This window comes from Cyphomyrmex costatus, unplaced genomic scaffold (genome assembly GCF_001594065.2).
Source record: "Cyphomyrmex costatus isolate MS0001 unplaced genomic scaffold, Ccosl1.0 scaffold69, whole genome shotgun sequence".
Lineage (NCBI taxonomy): Eukaryota > Metazoa > Arthropoda > Insecta > Hymenoptera > Formicidae > Cyphomyrmex > Cyphomyrmex costatus.
The window spans coordinates 2,510,747-2,528,704 of NW_017280255.1; the positions used below are offsets into that span (position 1 = coordinate 2,510,747).

The 17,958-nt window shown below is 38.2% G+C and overlaps 1 protein-coding gene across 3 annotated transcripts; it reads right to left on the reverse strand.

The window, feature by feature from the left end:
• Window positions 1-781: 781 nt before the first annotated feature.
• Appl (amyloid-beta-like protein) lies at window positions 782-17,259 on the reverse strand. Of its 3 annotated transcripts, XM_018547996.1 has the most exons (14): window positions 17,206-17,259; window positions 16,528-16,659; window positions 14,468-14,594; window positions 10,727-10,817; window positions 10,009-10,139; window positions 6,358-6,580; window positions 5,869-6,079; window positions 5,426-5,608; window positions 5,029-5,100; window positions 4,758-4,948; window positions 4,459-4,619; window positions 4,162-4,388; window positions 3,836-3,982; window positions 782-3,605 (listed from the first exon to the last, which is right to left on the reverse strand). In XM_018547996.1, exons 2-14 carry the CDS (start codon window positions 16,612-16,614, stop codon window positions 3,495-3,497), a joined length of 1,962 nt encoding a protein of 653 aa, XP_018403498.1. In that variant the 5' UTR covers window positions 16,615-16,659; window positions 17,206-17,259; the 3' UTR covers window positions 782-3,494. The 3 variants fall into 3 exon arrangements, with proteins under 3 accessions (XP_018403498.1, XP_018403496.1, XP_018403497.1); XM_018547994.1 differs by lacking the exon at window positions 17,206-17,259 and having other exon boundaries at window positions 5,426-5,599; window positions 16,528-16,599; XM_018547995.1 differs by lacking the exon at window positions 17,206-17,259 and having other exon boundaries at window positions 4,459-4,559; window positions 16,528-16,599.
• Window positions 17,260-17,958: the final 699 nt, after the last annotated feature.

The following is a 17,958-nucleotide window of genomic DNA, read 5'->3' on the forward strand; positions in this document are numbered from 1 at the left end:
AAAATCAATTCTTAAACTTATACGTACGGAGGTGGCCCGATGCAAATTCACAGTATCTTGAAGCGCACACGCCGACCTTTTTCTTTTCTCTCCCTCTCTTTCTCTCTCTCCTTCTATCTTTTCCCGCTACAATCGAATCACCGAAACATGATATGCTCCGACTATTGGCTAATACTGATACCTCTCCGATGTCTTCTACAAAAGTCATCGGGAGAGCATTGGACCGTTGTTGCCTGTGTATGGCGCAATCACGCGTTTTCGCTTTGGATAAAAATCGGCGAGTCGACTTGCATGTTTGCTTATACACGTGAAATACAGTGTTCCAGACCGCTGCTTGCTTTGCACTTAATACGCGATTAAATTTAACGAACGATATATGTATATGTATATATATACGCACGCCGATCACAAATCATCCTCAATACAGGCCAATCGTAATGATCGCAAACTATCTTTCTGCGAGAGCAGCTCTAGCTTTGTGAGCCTTAGAAAAATAATAAGTCCTTTTACAATCGCTTAAGGTCTTCAGCATCTGTGAATCCGTATCAAGGTCAGATTTTTTTCTTTTTTATGCGATGTTGTCTCCATGTTGTTTAACGACTATATACGCTATAGGTACATAATGTTTAATTTAATATGTATACATGTATATGCATGTGTATATCCATATATATGTATATATATACATATATTTGTATATATATATTTCTATATATTATCTCCATACTTCGTAAACACACACACATACATATACATATATAATAGACATTTTATATCATTATTGTAACGCATTGATGCTATCTGCTGTTATTCATATAATCATAGTACATTTACTGGTATAATTGCTATCTCGTCTTACAATATATCTAAAATAATATTTTTAACATTCAGCGATGTGTTGTTTAATGTGTGTGACTGTGTCTTGCATCCTGTTTGTTGCCTGTTGTCGCCGGTTATACACACTCTTTTCCACCGGAGTTGCGTGAAGACAAACGATCGGTGTGTGTGACAAAGATTCGCGCTAGATAGATAGGAAAGGCAGCTGCTTCACGTGCGCTTAGGAATACAATACCTAAAAGGATCTTCTCAATTTTTTTTATTTTATTTTAATCGCTCTAATTCGCTGGCGATTATCGTGTCACGCGATACAATCCTAGCAAAGTGAGCGCAATCGAAGGGGACCACCTTAGCACGTAACTGGGAATGTATGTACTCATGCATGGACCGTGTGGAGCGTTATTTCACACAAGAGACAGAACAGCGACTCTTTAGCATTAAATTGTAATTTATAATAGTAACCATCGCGCGCCGCCGAGAGCTAAAAATCCCATCTCTTTCGAACATATATTACCGGCTGTATTGATACGATGATCAACCGACCTGAACGTGCATTAATGGTGCATTAACGGTGCACCAACGATAGCGATGGTTATGCTTTTATCACGCCGCTGCCATAGATAGACGTCGTAAAGACGACGTAAAAAAACGTTCTAATCTCTTAGACACCTAAAAAACGTTTTTCCTGCAAAGACGTCGCAGATATTCTAATCTTTCAGATGTCGTAAAGACGTTACGCGATTTTTAATGTCTTTTTTTACATGAAGAGAGGATGTTTTTAAGGTCTTTGTAGTAGTTGAATGCTACTACCGACCACTGATGGCCGTAGGGACGGTAAATGGTTCTATGGACCGCGGCAGCGTATTCGCATCGCATCGCGAGCATCACCGAGGATTATTTATATAAATAAGTTTGACAAAAACGCGTAATGTATATTTCAAGATAAATAAGAAAAAACTGTGCTTCTTCCCCACGCGACCCTGGCGCTAAAGTGCTGGCTACTACTTTTTTTTTTTTTTAATCGTTTGACAATATACAAATATATAAGCATTAAACGTGTAATATATTATATCATCATCGTCGTCGTATATAATTAGTAATATCCTAAGATAGTTATTGTATGAACGATCTTTTTCCCTTTTTTTTTTCCCCCGAGAACGCAAAACGCGGAAACGAAAAAGAAACGTTTTATCTCAACAGTTACCGCTTCTTTCGTTTTTTTTCTTTCTTTTCCTTTTTTTCTTTCTTTCTCGACGTAACAGTCGGAGGTACTAATGCCACTCGAAAATGATCTCCGGTTGAACTGTTCCTCTTGTTCGACAGCATCGACATGACCTGTTCGATACGTCGCGTGCGCCATTTTTCGACCAGATCGAACGAAGCTGCCGAACATTTTCCATGCTAGCGTTCTCAGCACCTCGACAAAATGGACTTTCGCGTGGAATGATAGAGTATCTTACTTCCTCGTCATCGTTAATTTGAGATACGTCAATGATTCTTAAGTTTCCTTACGTCTTAAGGTTCTTTATTATCTAAAAGTTAGACGTTAAGTACTGAAAAAGATTACCGAGAAAAACCAGGCAGTGGGAATCGAACGGAGACGGAGGGAATAAAACAGTTGCATTATGAAGATATAGAGAAGTGAAAACGTGCAACGATGAGATGGCGCGTGTACGTGTGTATGTGTGTGTGTGTGTTCTGATATTTTAAGAGTGCCGCATAGCTCGTTTGCGCGCTCAATTATTTTAGCATAACGTTAACGCCATTAATCGGAGTATTTACTTCTACATGCTGCCCACAGTGGCAAGCTACTACGATCGCTATCGTATTTTTTTTTCTTCGCGTGTTTAGTACTTAAGCTGCTTTATTGCCATTGATTATCTCCGAAAATATCAGAACCTAAAAATACAGCAAAGAGCGCAACGATAACGCATTCACATCGTCCGTGTAAACGCATTCTATCATTATTCAAACGTTTGTCCCCGAGGAGTGAGAGCGACCAGCCACCGAACATTGGCCGTCAATCGATCCGCGGAGCTTCCGGTTCAAGTGCATAACGTATAGAGGCGGAGGAACATCGAGGTACGTCTAAAAACGGCGTTTTCTACTTTTATAACACGAGCGCTCCTTCCTGCGTTTTTATATCGACATGTATGACAACGTAACAAAAACGATGTGTGTATGAGATACTTCCGAAGATAGCGTGTAACACTCGTGTTCGTATGGCACATAGGTATATGCTGAATTTTCTACGTCATTTTATCTCCCATAGAATCCGTTTCGTTTCCCATCCAGCATGTCCCAGCTACAAACTGTATTTTACATATATATTGTCAATTCTTCGCAAAATCGATTTGCACCACGACACGTGGCCGTGGTGTCTATAAGCGGACGCAATGCGTACGGCGATAGTCTCGTCACAAGTGCGATCTGCCGATTAGGAAACGCGTTTTTCTGAATTTGCGCATTTCCGGGATGTACGTAGTCCGGATCTTCGGAAGAATCTCGGGGGTTAGAGATATACATACTATTTATATATATCTTACTCTAACAAAATACTATGAGATTCTTGAAGAAAATACGCGAGAACGAATACGCGGTTGCGACCAGCTTCAAAAATCAAAATATCTGTGATAACTCTCGAGGCAGCGGCCGAATTATTCCTTCACTTCAAAGTATTTGTATGTAGGATTCTCGTAACCGTTAATCTGCATATTTGCGACGTGTCGTTCCTCGGGCGTGGCCGCTTGATCAACCTCGATAAAGCCCTGTGAGGAAATGGAAAATGCTAGTTATCATGTTGTGTTATTAATTAACGTATCAATTAGTGCATTATTATAACACATTACTCTTTTTCAATTACATGCATTTTTTGTTTAGATCACAAATTAAAGTATCTCATACAATTACTGCACAATTATTTCTGATTAATAACAACATAAATACTGTAAACAGATTACTTGATACTAATGATATGTCTTTCAATATAACAATATACCTGGCTATGAGGGCTTCTCGCGTTGCGCCTCTTGAATACTGCGACGCCAACAACTACACCCGCCATGAGTGCTATGCCAGCGAACGCGAGTGTGAAGTAAACGGATCGACTTTCTCTATGATATACTTCTCGTCTTACAGAATAGCCCTGCGAAATTAAATAAATACGTAAAAATATCTTTTTATTTTTGTCACAATGTATGATAGGAGAGAGAGTTTGATAATAAAATAACAAATTTATTTAATAAGTACTAAATAATAAGAAAACAGTAAAATCTTGTATGATGATTTATAAATAAACTTTATAGTTAGGGTAAATTTTCTTACTGGCTCAGAGTGAGAGACATCGTGAGTCATGCTGTGAGCTGCTCTAACTACTCCCTCATTATGCATAGCGGCAACCGCGGCGGGTTGCTCTGATTGCTGAGGAATATCCTTGGTATCGATTGCCGAGTCGCTCTCCTCATGTTGTTCTTGTTCTGTGCGTAGTTCGCCACGTTCTGCTTTACGTTGTTCCTTGCGCGCTCGTTCGAGCTGTTTCTGATGCTCTTTTTCTGTAAAGTACAAAATGAAGTAATATACGCTCGTTTGTGCAAATTTTCTTGATGAGTTTGCTATACATACCTTGCTGTTTGCTGGTGACATCGGCCTGATACTTGTCTAGAATAGCTGCTTCCGCTTCGCGCGTCATCGCCAGCAGCAATCCCGGAGTTTCATCTTTACTCCTGAGGGCCAAAACGTAATCGTCCATGAGACGACCAATCTTCGCGCTTAAGTCTGGATATCTGAACATAAGAAAAGAAAAAATGAGCTTCTAACGTTTTCGCGGTTGTGGCGTTATCGCTTTGTGTGCAACATATCGCGTGATTCACGGCGTATTTAGGATATGAAAAGTAAAAATATACATTTGACGTATACATTACCGTTCTAACATCAAGAGGCTCTGATTGGTAATCCTGTCAATTTCCGCCAAATGCTCCAGAGTGGCTGGCTTCTCTCGTTGCGCCTGTTCCAAGCTGCTGTCAAGGAGATGCTTGTAATGGGCTATTGTGTGGTGCCTGTCTTTGTGAAGAGCTCTAAGTAGCTTTTGTAGACATTTTTGAATACGGTGCATCTAGAAAACGTATAGATTGATCGTTAGTCAGAAAGATGAGTATTCTTTGTGTAAAAGTATGTATATTACATGAAACTAACATTTGGCGGCGTTTCGTTAAGAGCCGCAGTGTAGCACGACATGGCTTCTTCGTTCCTCTGCTTAACCGCCTCCTGTGAAGGAAAGATTATTATTGAATATTCATGATAAATAGTGGAATCGAGAATGGAATATACATATTCGTCGCTCGAAAAAAATATCAAATTGCTACGTATTGTTAATAAAAAAAATAAAGCAACAAATAAAAGCACTCACGGTTATTGGCGCGCAAAAGTTGTTTAATGCTTTTTAAATCATGTAGAAACTAATGTAAAACTTCAATTTGAAAAACTTTATCTAAACCGATTTACGTCCGCTTTTTGTTGGAATTCGTAACGTTTCAAAGTTGGGTGACATTCAAAAAGGACGATTCGTATCATATCACGCGTTTCCACGTACCTGCACTCTCTGCTGGTGCATCGCGCTTAACTGATGCTTTTCCGCAGCGCCGCTTTCCTCGAGCGCAGCAACCGTCTCCTGGAATCGCGCCGTCATCCAGCGTTTGAAAGCATCCGCGGCAACAGGATCGTGGGCTCTGATATCCTGATATCTCTCCTCGAGGTCACTCCAATCCTTCATCACCTGAAAGCGTTGTAGCACAAAGATTTCGACACCAATGTCCCGCGCCATAATACTTGTCTTCCAAAAGCTCCATTTCTCTCACAACTTTTTTATCTCGAATATAAGTTTTAGTATCTCAACTCGACGTATCACAGTCATATCTTTGCTTTCTCCTAAATAAGTGAAGATATACGGTATCCTAAATAGGTGAAGATATACAGTACGATACGCGCTAACGTTACCTCGTTATTTTTTTTTTCATTTTAATTAATCGAACTTACTTTCGTAACTTTCTCCTTATGTACTTCTTCAAGTCGCATTTGAGCCTGTTTGTAACTCTGATGCTCGGACCGTGGATCGAAGTGCGTCAGATAAGGATCCGGAGTGCCTTGCGGTTGTGAGGGCTGCTGCGTACTCGTGCTGACTGGCAGCGGCATCGCCGTTGCATCCTGTTTGGCTTTCTCCGTTGTTGAGATGGTCGTCGATAATCGACTGATTTTCATTAACAAGTTTACAACAAATATTTAACTTCTATATTTAGACAAACTTCTATATTTAGAATACACGCTGAATCTTACATTAACTAATTTCAACTATCTTTTAGATTTAATTAATTTAAAAAAAATTATTTTTAATAAAAGAGAAATAAACAAGATTCAATGTGTGTGTGCGCGCACACGCGTGAAATTTTATTGACATTTATTAAAATGACCGCAGAGAATATTTGTAGATACTATCTAACAAAAAAGATTTGTACTACTTATAACTACCTGGTAGTCGTGTCGTAATCATCGAGATCATCGTACTCCTCCTCGCTTTCGTCTTCCTCAGGTTGATTGCTAAGTACGTCTTCGAGATCGTCAGAATTTTCTTCGTCCTCAGCGTCGCCGTCTAGGTCATCTTCGTCATCGATATCGTCTTCGTCCTCGTCGAGATCATCGTCCACGCTCTTCGGTAAGGGCAGATCGATCGGCTTCTTTACCTTCACGTTCTCTACAAAGAGATCAGTATTTCGCATGTTATTCTTTGCTGCACTTGCGTTCTATATGATTCATCGTTACATAAGCACATAATGACGACAATTGGTCTGAAAATAGACTCTCCAGTATGCACTTGCGCCACAACACGAAAAAACCTGCATAAAGAAAAAGAAAATAAAGATCGTTTAATTAATACTGTTGGATATTGCACTCATCCTTGATTATGCGAAAGTGCCTTCTCTTTTCTTTCGTTCTAACGATAACGATTCGGCGTACATACACACGTCGCGTACGTACATATACGTACGTGACGCGGTAGGTGCAATTATTGGAATTCCTGTCTGCGCGCACATTCCAGTATATCGACTGCCATTGTTTGAATAGTAAATGGACGGGATTGGGCTGGCCACAGATAGCTCCGCGGAATTCTGGCCCATAATCTAAATCAATGCGCGCCAGTGATACACTGCCAGTGTCACCGATCACTTGATTATTTATCGATATACTCGGAAAAGGACGGCGATACGACAGTATAATTTAATTTGACAGTTTCGTGGATATAATTCACGACGACCGAAGACAGTTCAACTCCTCCGACATAAACAGCAAAATGTTGTCTAGGGACGAATATTTATCCTGTAAAAGATAATTAGGAAGAATTAGGAAGACAGAGGAATTCATTCAGAAAAAGACATAAATTATAACATTTTAAAATTAAATTAGCATAAAAATTATCAGAATTGCCACTCGCGAAATTCATATGTGTCGTAACTATAGGCAAAATGAATTGTATTCTCATTCTGGTTCTGCATCTTCCCAGTTTAGACATTGTAATTTCGCCGGGTTACTTGGAGGGGAAGCGGGATGCATCTTGACTAACTAGGTTCTCGAGAGATGTGTCTCATTCGTTGAGAATAGGTATTCTGATGAGACGACTTCTTGACTTCTGCAAAGGCAGACAAAAGCCCCTCCTGACCATATCCTCCTGTGTCGTCCTTTTATCTGGGTCACACGGTAGATATGCGATAACTGCATGCGTTGGCAGTTTCTCCGGGGATGCCTTATGTCACGATTGTTCGTCATAGAGAGTTATGGATTCCTCACGAGAACGCAGTTTATCCGGGATCGATCGGAGAAGTGCCGAATAGAGAGGGATGACGGAAATTCAATGTTATCAATACCAACGAAACGAAAGATATGAAATCGACATATTCTATAAAATCTTAAAGTTGCATATTTTAAAGTACTCGCATATAAGACTCTTTTCAAAATGTAAACATTTAATTTTTAAGATTTATTCACCTTAATAAACAAACTTGTTGATATTTAAGTATTGATTGTAAGCACATTTAAAACACAGTAGCCTATATTTTTCATCAAAAGCTCATGATGATATTTGTGCAAATAATAAGAGTTTTTATGCGTTAGAGTTCAAGAAAGAGGATTTTGAAGCAACTTGAGTTTTCAATATAAATATATTGTATATGTATAGAAACTCACATCACAATATTATTAAAATTCAGAGAGAGAGAGTTATGATAAGATTTTCTTTAATTTAGTTATACATTTACATATATCGATTTAGTATTACTTATTATTGTATAAATTTTCTTGTTTTTAATAACTCAATTTTACCATAAAAATAAGTTAAAGCTTACTGAGCAAAGTTTCCAAAAGAATGAAAATTCCACGTTCTGTTCAAACGCATCAATTACCAAATGTCCGCGTGACTAGTGGTAATACCCTAAACATGTATCTCGGTTTTATTTGACGTACGCCGCCGTGCAGCCCATTTTTCACTCCTCGAACGACACGTCATCTCCCGAAGTTACATTACCTATGCTGAAAATAATGGAGTGTAATATAGGATTGAAGCGGGTGGTACATAGCGGATAAAACGAACAGCACACCGTGTGTGCTAATCGAGCCCATTATATATGTGGTGTATAGGAAAGAAAAGTTGCGCAGCGACGCCGAAAGCTACGGCGTGTTACGTTGCGCAGTCGTCGGGAACGTCGGTGGCGAACATTATTGATTGCACGAGGGAGAGAGAAGACAAGAGAGCTTGCGATGAGAGGAAGAGAAAGATGGAGATATATGTACATAGAGAGAGGGGGAAAGAGAGAAAGACAGAGAGCTTGCGAAGGGTGGCACGAGCCACCCGGGGTGCTGGAAGGAAACGAGGAAGGAGACGTGGCGAAGTAGGTAGTACCCCTCGCTTAATACACTCTTTGCACCCTCCTATAGCCGTTCCTTCTCTTTCTCTCTTCTCTTCTCTCCCTTTCTCTTTCTCTTTGTTCTTTGCGACAGTCGATTGGAAACGAACAACGTAAATGCCGAGTATTTCCACCATGCAATAAATACGCCGTGAATTCGTCGTAAATATTCATGCCCTCTCTCTCTCTCTTCATCGTCTTTTCTCTTCCAATATACTTTTTGATAGACACGCGTTCTATTAATCGCTCCGCTCAACAGAATGAAAAATAACAGAAAAACGATGAAATAATAGTGCGGTGTGGTATCAAAGCAAAAATCAAATAACGTTGAGCATTGAAAAGTTTGACAACTTACAAAACGTAAAAGGAGTTTGATGGTATCATCAAAGTAAATGACAAACGCAAGCGCGAAAATTAGTGTATTTTATAGATCGATGAATTTCACATTCAACAAGACTGTTTATTGTTTCATCGTTCTACTGTTTATTTGCTCATATAATAAATTAGGTTGTATTCCAAAACTCATTGTCAGTGCTCAAAATATACAGTAACGTAATATGTCACATTTTCTTCGCTGACAGTGTATTTTGAAAAACAGCCCTAGCCTTAATTAAAAGTTGTAATATGAAAATCTTATTTCAAAAAATAAACACTATTTTTGAATTCTTATTCAAATTTAACAAAAATTTATAAAAATGCTATTTTCCGAAATTCATAAAAGGATCCACAGGTAATTTATGTATACGTAGGAAACTATTATAGTTACATTTTGTTATTATATAGAATTGATGTAACAAACAATTACACACTAAATGCAATTTAATTCTGTTATATCGAAAGCACAATATAGGCAAGATTCTCACGGGTTAAATCTTGAAATAAGATCGTCACACAAGTATTTCCACTTTATAGTAAGATGACCTCGCGCCAAGAAGACACCCGAGCTCGCGAGCTCGCGTCTGAAAAGGTTGTCTTGGTATGGAGATGCGGACGCAGCGAAACGTTCGCACCGATAGAATATGCATGAAGATGAACGTGAGTGCCGGTGCGGTTCTCGCGAATACGAAAATACGTGATGGCTTGCTCGTTTCCTCGTGCGCTCGCTTCTCCGCCCTTCGTCCCTTCTCATCCGCGAGATCCGCACAATTCGCCGCGTCTTCCACGCGCGCGTGAAATGAGAACACGAATGAATGGTGATAAGGCAGTGCATACGTACGTTACGTACCTTTCAGGTGTTTCGGGCAGCATACAAACTCGACGCCGGAGAACAGAGATATACCGCACGGCAGCAACATCGCGAAGCTACGCAGATTCATGTTTCGCTCCCGGCAGGTCTCCGCCGCCGTGGCATTCCATCTGGAAATGCGAATTCACTTGATGCAGTCACATGTACTCGAGGAGGACACACGCTCTTCATCTACTACGACACGGATAAATAGGCCCTGATAACGATCCGTCTCCATCGACGTAAAATACACCTTAGTTTATTTTACGTCGGCGTAAAATAAACATGTATGATAACAGGTAGATAGCAGATTGCGTCACTCGTTAGCGAAGTAATTAAATGTAGCCCTTAATTGTATGATGGAATAACAGAACAATAAGATCGACTGAATAAATATGGTAAAATAAATATATAATAGCGCGTACGATGTGTAAAAAAGAAACGAAAACGAGGGAAAACCTGTTTTTTATAAATACTCGCTAATAATATAATTAATAGTAAATTTAATTGATTATATGTATGATAACTGTACTATATGATTATTGTGTCATATCGGAGTAACTGAATCGAATGTGTCTTCACGCGAAGAAATGAAAGGTGCTTATTTCTTTCGAATCGCTTGGTCGCTTTGACGAAACGCGACATCGTGAATCTAAATTCACTCGAGAATTAATTCCGTTTAGCGCACATGATATTCACACACATATAAACTCGTTACCTGTGAGATTCCCAGCATTTTGTTTGATTATGAAGATGATCAAAGAGACAGCCCTCCGGCACAAGAAGTGCGTCACTCTGGAAAGGTCCCTCTGAAAGTAGAAAATGGTACATATTGCAGTGACTCGAATTCAAGGGAAGGCTCGATAAATCAGTAAAGATCGCGCATCGCCGGTATTTATTCTTATTCGCTATTTCCGACCGACGATGCAATCTGTCTCTACCCTATCTCTTTCTACGAAGAGGGAATTCTACGAATTATATTGGCAATCGGGGCACGAATCTACCGATGACTATTTATATACCTGTGCGCATATATCGAAATATATGAAATGCCTGAAATCAATAGCGAGAGCCCGCCGCGTGTAAGGGATTCCCTCCAATCGTGGAACCTTATATATGCTCATCTAAAATAAATCTTGCACATTCAATATTTTAATTTTATATTATTGCCCTTTTAGATTCTTTAGATATCAAGTTCCATCCGACTCTCCTTCAAAATTTTCAACTGCAATTTTAACGACAGATTCTTTTACACGGTCTAGAAGGGATTTTTTTTTTTTAACTAAAATGTCAAGATAATAAGTCTTCAAGTAATAAACAATTTAAGATGAAAAATTCTTCTCGAACTACGCTTTTAAAATATAAGCAAATAACGAGACTTTATTGTTCATTTAAATTCAAGAGCACTTTCTCAGAATTTTAATTCCAGGTTTAATTATCAAGTCACTCAATGTTGAATATTAAAAAGTTTCAGCATAGTAATGGCCTCTCTTAAAAGTTTTCCTAAAGATTTATCGGAGAATCTGCTCCTAAAATATTTATGTCGAGACACTTTATGTACACGTATACAAATGATTAAGAATATACAAGCAAATCTGCATGTCGTATATTTGCAAATATTTCACAAAGCTCAGTGCAAAAAGAATAGTAACAATTTTTCAACAGTATATCATATTTGTTCAAATATCTGTTATTCTTTCATGATAGATCGTGATAGGAAAATGCGGAAAAGTAAAGAGAGAGAGAGAGAGAGAGAGAGAAGAGACAGAGCGGAATATAGACACGTGTCTGGCGAATGACGCATCTATACATTGACCAGTACTGATCAATAGAACTAGTCATGCAGACTCTTCGAGGGTATTAACCACTGATTTGTCCAAATACACATATCATTCTTCCACGAAAGAGTTCGGCAGAAGTTACGTAAAGACAAGTAAACAATTGCAAAAAGTGTTTCAAGTGTATTGTTAAAACAAGACAATTATATACAGTAAAAAATCTGACGTTGCATGATTGGTTCTTTTATGAATCCGCTCGATAAAGGAGTGGTTAATGAAGCTTTATAGGATGTGAAACACGCGACTTAAGACGCGAGGAATGACCGTGACCATCTACACGTGACCAGCATACCGGAACAATAGCATTTATCTAACACGATTAGAAAATGAGACATGGATCTTGACGTTCATGGATCTTAGCACGTTTGAAACAAATGATACCAAGAAGGGTTCAGAGTTCTCGTCCTGCTGAATGTGCACGAATAAATGACTGTCGCATCGTCTACTTATGAGATCTCACTCCAGAGAATACATCACTGACGACAGATGTGTTTTGTGTCGTTACTCCATTCACGTTTTGGTTCAATTAATCATTTTAATGGTATTTAAAAGTAGATAAAGAGATATTTAAAATAGAAAAAAAAAATGAACGTTGAATATTGTTTGTAAAATACGTCGTGTATTGAATCAGAATTTAATGACGATTTTTAAGACAAATTTAAAGTAGATTTTTAAAAGAAATTTCAGAAGAAAGTTATTTATTCTTTATAGCTTCCCGGTTCCAATTAAATACATTTGCGTTTACTGCTCTAATTAAAATTATGTTAAAGCTCGTTTAAAATAAAACAACATATTATATTCTGCAGTAGCAAGATGTTCCTTGTACAAATACATTCTTCTCTCGTCTTAACGAATGTCTCATGTTTCTCCTACGTTTCTTCAAACTTCTCGCGCGTTATTCGATTTAGAATATTCCGCAATTAAGTATTCCTCGCAAATGGAAGAGTTCCGCGAAGTAAGTTTATGATTTATAAGGTCCACTTTAATTAACGTCGTACATAAAATAGACTTAATAAATTACAAATCTACTTCTATCCATCTTCTTGCACTGAATTCAATCGCATGGAAGGAAGCTCGTGAGTTACAATAAAGTTACAGTCGCTTCGAGAAGATACTTGTCAGTTGGCATCGAGAATCAAGTACTCATACACTCAGGGATGGAAGGAGAGGGGAAAAAAGGAAAGTAAGTGCGATCTTGAATCTCACTGCTGTGCGACGTCACGTGATAGTTTTTTCGTTCTTCAGCGCGCGATAAAAAGGCTGATCAAGGAAGGCAGCCAGGCAGACAATCCGACAGCAGATATCGCGTTGTCCGTTACACAGCGTATTGACTCTACAAATTGAATTCTTCCGTCCGGAGCAGATCGAGCGTCCTGCTAAATTTATAACTAAATCCCCGCTGCCAGGAGATCGATCTCTCCGTTTCTCACGGCCGCGCTGCCGCTGCCGCATTATCGATCGATCGGTCCGGTTCGTCCGGCTCTCTTGCGATGGCCTCCTCTTTACAATTTTCAGGCCGAGAATCCAAGTTGCCGCGAGTCTCTCGCAAGAATTTTTACGACTACCAAACTGATATTAACGTATATGGTAGCCCGCTATCAGCCCCAGCTAAATCAATGCGGCGAATATTGAGACTGAGATCCATACTATATTGTCATAAACAGAAACCCACACTGATGGTATTGACATATATATGTTGACAGTTACATTATTATATTGATTTCGATATCCCGTTTAGACAGCTCGCGGTTTTCCGTGTCTCACGTGATATCCGTGACAGATTACTGTTTTATATTTTGACCCAAATTGAGATTGATCACAATACAGATACACGTGAAAATTGGCTTGACCTTCTTTCTCGCCTACACATTGTGAAAATTTAACTTACTAAAATTATATAGAGATTCAATATTTAATTATGCGCGAAAGGGACATTTTTGCCACTGACGATAGAGACTCACATACGAAAGATTGACATACGATAGAAGATTTTTATAGTGATCGTTTGATACCAGGGTTGTTGTTGATGGATGTTGATACTGGTAGAACTTATTCTGATAATCTATGTATACGTACTATTATGTTAAAACTACTGGTTTTCTTCATACGCACGAATGTAATACTATTCAAAACTGATTTCTTATTTCTAACGTGATGTATAATAGAAGAGACATAGTGACAATAAGAGAAATTAAACGGCTAGTTGTGCTTCTATCACTAATGATCAAACAGGTGAAAATATTCTGCATGATACAGCTTGATACACTTTAGTTGTTATATTTGAATGATGCCAAAAATCACCTACTCTCTAAAAGTGAATCAATATATTATTATACTGCGATTTCAATGTTACACTTATAACTGATGTAATCATCAGCGAATATTTACTATTTTTTCAGCAATATTATAATATACTAAAAACTTTTAGAGGTTATGATTTTCCGCAGATTCAATCTGTAGAAATCATAACTTCTAAAAATGAATCAGTATGTTACTACACTGAAGAACAGTAAATGATCGCTGATATATCGTAGTTATAAGTGAATACACTGATTTTCACTTTTATAGAGTACAGATTTTCAATACCTGGCGCAAAAATACTAATTAAAACTATTACTCACCCAAACATCTGTAAGGTTTGACCCATCGGGAGAGCTTGCATTTGGTTCTTCCGGGCTTGCACCATCCGTTCACCCTGACGTAGTGCGACGACTCGACGATATTGGTGATGTCTCTCTTCGGGTAAGCCTAAGAAAAAAAATTAGATACAGATTAGGGATCTGCTGGAAATACCGCATTAGCAGATGGTCCGACCAGCCTGCAATCGTGCGCCCAGAAGTAATTATCGAGTATACACGCATACTCGGCGAACCTATTATTATCGCAAACGAGCGACTGTTTAATCTCCGTTTAAGAGGCCGCAAAAACGCACGTTCTTACGCCGCGAGCCATTTCGCGACGTTGCGTCGTGTTCGCATAATGTGCGAATTAAACCTAATAAGCCTCAGATGGTACGACGTTAGTTTCAACAACGATAAAGTAATTGTACCAATGTAAAATATCTTCTTTATAATCAAATCTCAAAATTAATACATAAAGGGTTTACTTTTATTCAAGTTGTTCATCAATTTTGTTCCTATTTATAAAATAAATATAATGAAACAGAGAAAATACAAATAAATTCGGGATCATTATAATTTTGCTAAACTTGATTTAAACTGAAGAATCGTAAGATCTTAATTAAAAAAAATTTTAATTTAAATTTAAGACTCGGTAAGAATTTCTCTTGACTTATGTTGTAATGAGCAATTTAAAAGGAGATTCAAATAACTGGATCTTCGGAAACTCCTCTCTTTTAATCTCTTTATGAAGGATTAAACGAAGGTATTCGCGAGTTATCAACGAGGAAAGATTAGATGGCACGCGAATACCGTACTTATAGCGAGCTCTCACGTATTAACGCGAAGAAACGTATTTAAGCAAAGCACGACATAATTTGCGACGCAAACGATTGTGGACCAGTGCAATCTCGTGCAATAAAGTCATCGCATCGGTGAAGATTAACGGTGCCATTTTTACGGTGGAATGGCGGGAAAGGTAACGAACCGCGTAATTCTGTGTTTTGTCGCGACTAAAGCGCGTCAACGAAGGGATGAAAATTCGATTTACGCGGCTCCGGAAGATTATAAACGACTTAATTCTGCCTGCAGGGCAACGGAAGCACCGCGCCGCGCCGGGCGCGATGTTAAATAACACGCTCAGCCTTAATTAATAATTCGTTCGCGAGTGGCCCGATTTTCTCTTTAAATAGTCGAGAGAAGGAAGATTCAAGAGAGTTCAGTCTCGATCCTCTGTGACTTCGTTTAATAATTTAAACATCGATTCGAACAATTTACATTTTGATGTTTCCCAAACGAGAGCAGAACGCAGTGATTTTTATCGATCGCCACCCGACACACGAGGCAACAATATCTTTTCACGCTCGTGCATCAGCAAATATGAGCACGTACGCATATGCAAACTGCACACTTGTCTCTGTCTCATACACACAGTGGATTGCGTGAACGTGCCACATATAAGCGAGACGGAGAACGTTATTATCCAGTAATTTATAAGCTAGTTTTACCTTTCACCGTGCTCTATTAAAGATTCGGAATGTAAATTGCACGTGATACGTCATTATCCATCATTAATTCTTCCTATCAATCTTTTCAATAGAAACAAGCTACCTCGTTTAATACCCGAGAAAAACGCGACAAGACCTAGTATTTCTCATGCGTGTAACAACGATAAATGAGTTGCATTGATAAAAGACAAAAATAGAACCTTGCTAATTTTGAAACAAGATTTCTGCGAAATTAAAGGCAAGTAATAATTTGCTGAGTCTCGGCTTTGAATTTAGCTTACGTAACCGAGACTACGGTGAATCGTTAATATTTCTCTTAAGAGCTTCGAACAATCTCGTTGACAAAATATTTACGAGCGTTTCTCGTAGAATAAAGGAAAAAATGCAAAGAGGAGAGCTAGAAAGTTTGATGGTAATAGAAAAATGTCAGAGATCTATTTTTAATGTCTATATATAACTTTTATAATCAACTATATATGCCTAACGCCGATCACCGACATTATTATACGTGTGAAAGAATTTAATGGTTGCGTGATCTTATAGACTTTTTCCTACCTTCTTACAATACTCCAGAATCTCCAGCTTATCCGTCATGCAGCTCTTCTTATCGGTCGAGGAAACCCATCGACCCTGCTCTCCCATATGTTGAGCAAGGTATACCTCACCAGGTTCACACAAGGTAGCGACCTTCGTGTTGAGGAAAGATATAGTCATTAAAGGCACGCGTTAGCCTCCAAGCGGAAAACACATTTGGCTCAGTCACAACTTCATCAAAGTGTTTCGCTTTTCGGGAAGCCAATTAGTTGTCTTAATTAACAGATCACTGTTTATCGGTAAACAAATATTATAATAGCCAATATACTTTTATTGCTTTTTTCTTATCGATCAAGAGTTGCCTGGCATAGGTGACGACATACTTTACTTCGAAATGTACATTTTTTTTCACTAACATACATATTTTGTCAGTTAATACGAAAAAAATTGTAACTGTTCTCTACAGAAATTTACTTCTTATATTAACAATCTATCTAAATCTTTAATACGCGTTTAACAAATTTAATTCTAAAAAATCTATATTCAATAATTAATTAAATATATAAAAAGATATTTTGTTTAAGCAAAAAATATAATAACAAGGAGTCGAAACAAGAAGAAATTTTTGCGACATATAATTTTGTGGTGTTTTCATCGAACCGGGAATAAGGCTAGACCGAAGTCTCTCACGATACTCACCTGAGGCTCTGATCTCCCGCCAGCTGGTGCCAATTCGAGCCTTTCCGACACCGCCTGCAACACAAAGTGAGAGAGAATATTTGAAAGCCGCTGCATCAAGCTGCATGTAGGGGGAGGAGCGGAAACGGGGTGGTTAAAACGTTTTCCGCCCCGATAAACATGTACCTACTCGCGTGAATTTAAATCTTTGACGGGCAGAATGCGCCAAGTAGTTTATTCGCTTTACGGAACTACCTGATTTATAAGAAAAAAATTCTTGGCTTCGTTTACGAAAAGGAAATGTATTTAGCGAATGAAAGCTAAAAAGATGCAAACAGACGACTGAGTACATTATTCCTACTACATAACTAAAGTATACAAAGTATGTGTATTTTTCTTTGATATAAATAAGCGTTATATTTTCCTTTCCCATTAAACGTAAACTTTCTTGCCAGGTAATATAGCGAACTTATCGACCATTATACAGTAAATATTTATTTATAAGATAGGTCACGTACTCATAAACGTAAATGTAAAAAACGTTATTTTCTTTGAAAAAGAAGACAGGAGAACAAAAATCGTTCGAACGATTAATTAGTTATTAATAAAAAAAATCACATAAGGATGTTCTCTGATTTTTCCAATTAACAATAATGTTGAACTTTTTCATACTTTTACAAATTTACCTTACTTTTTATATCCCACTTTTACCTCGCATTTATTTTATGCAAATGATTTATTATTTCGAATTTTACATTATTGCTATTTCCGCAA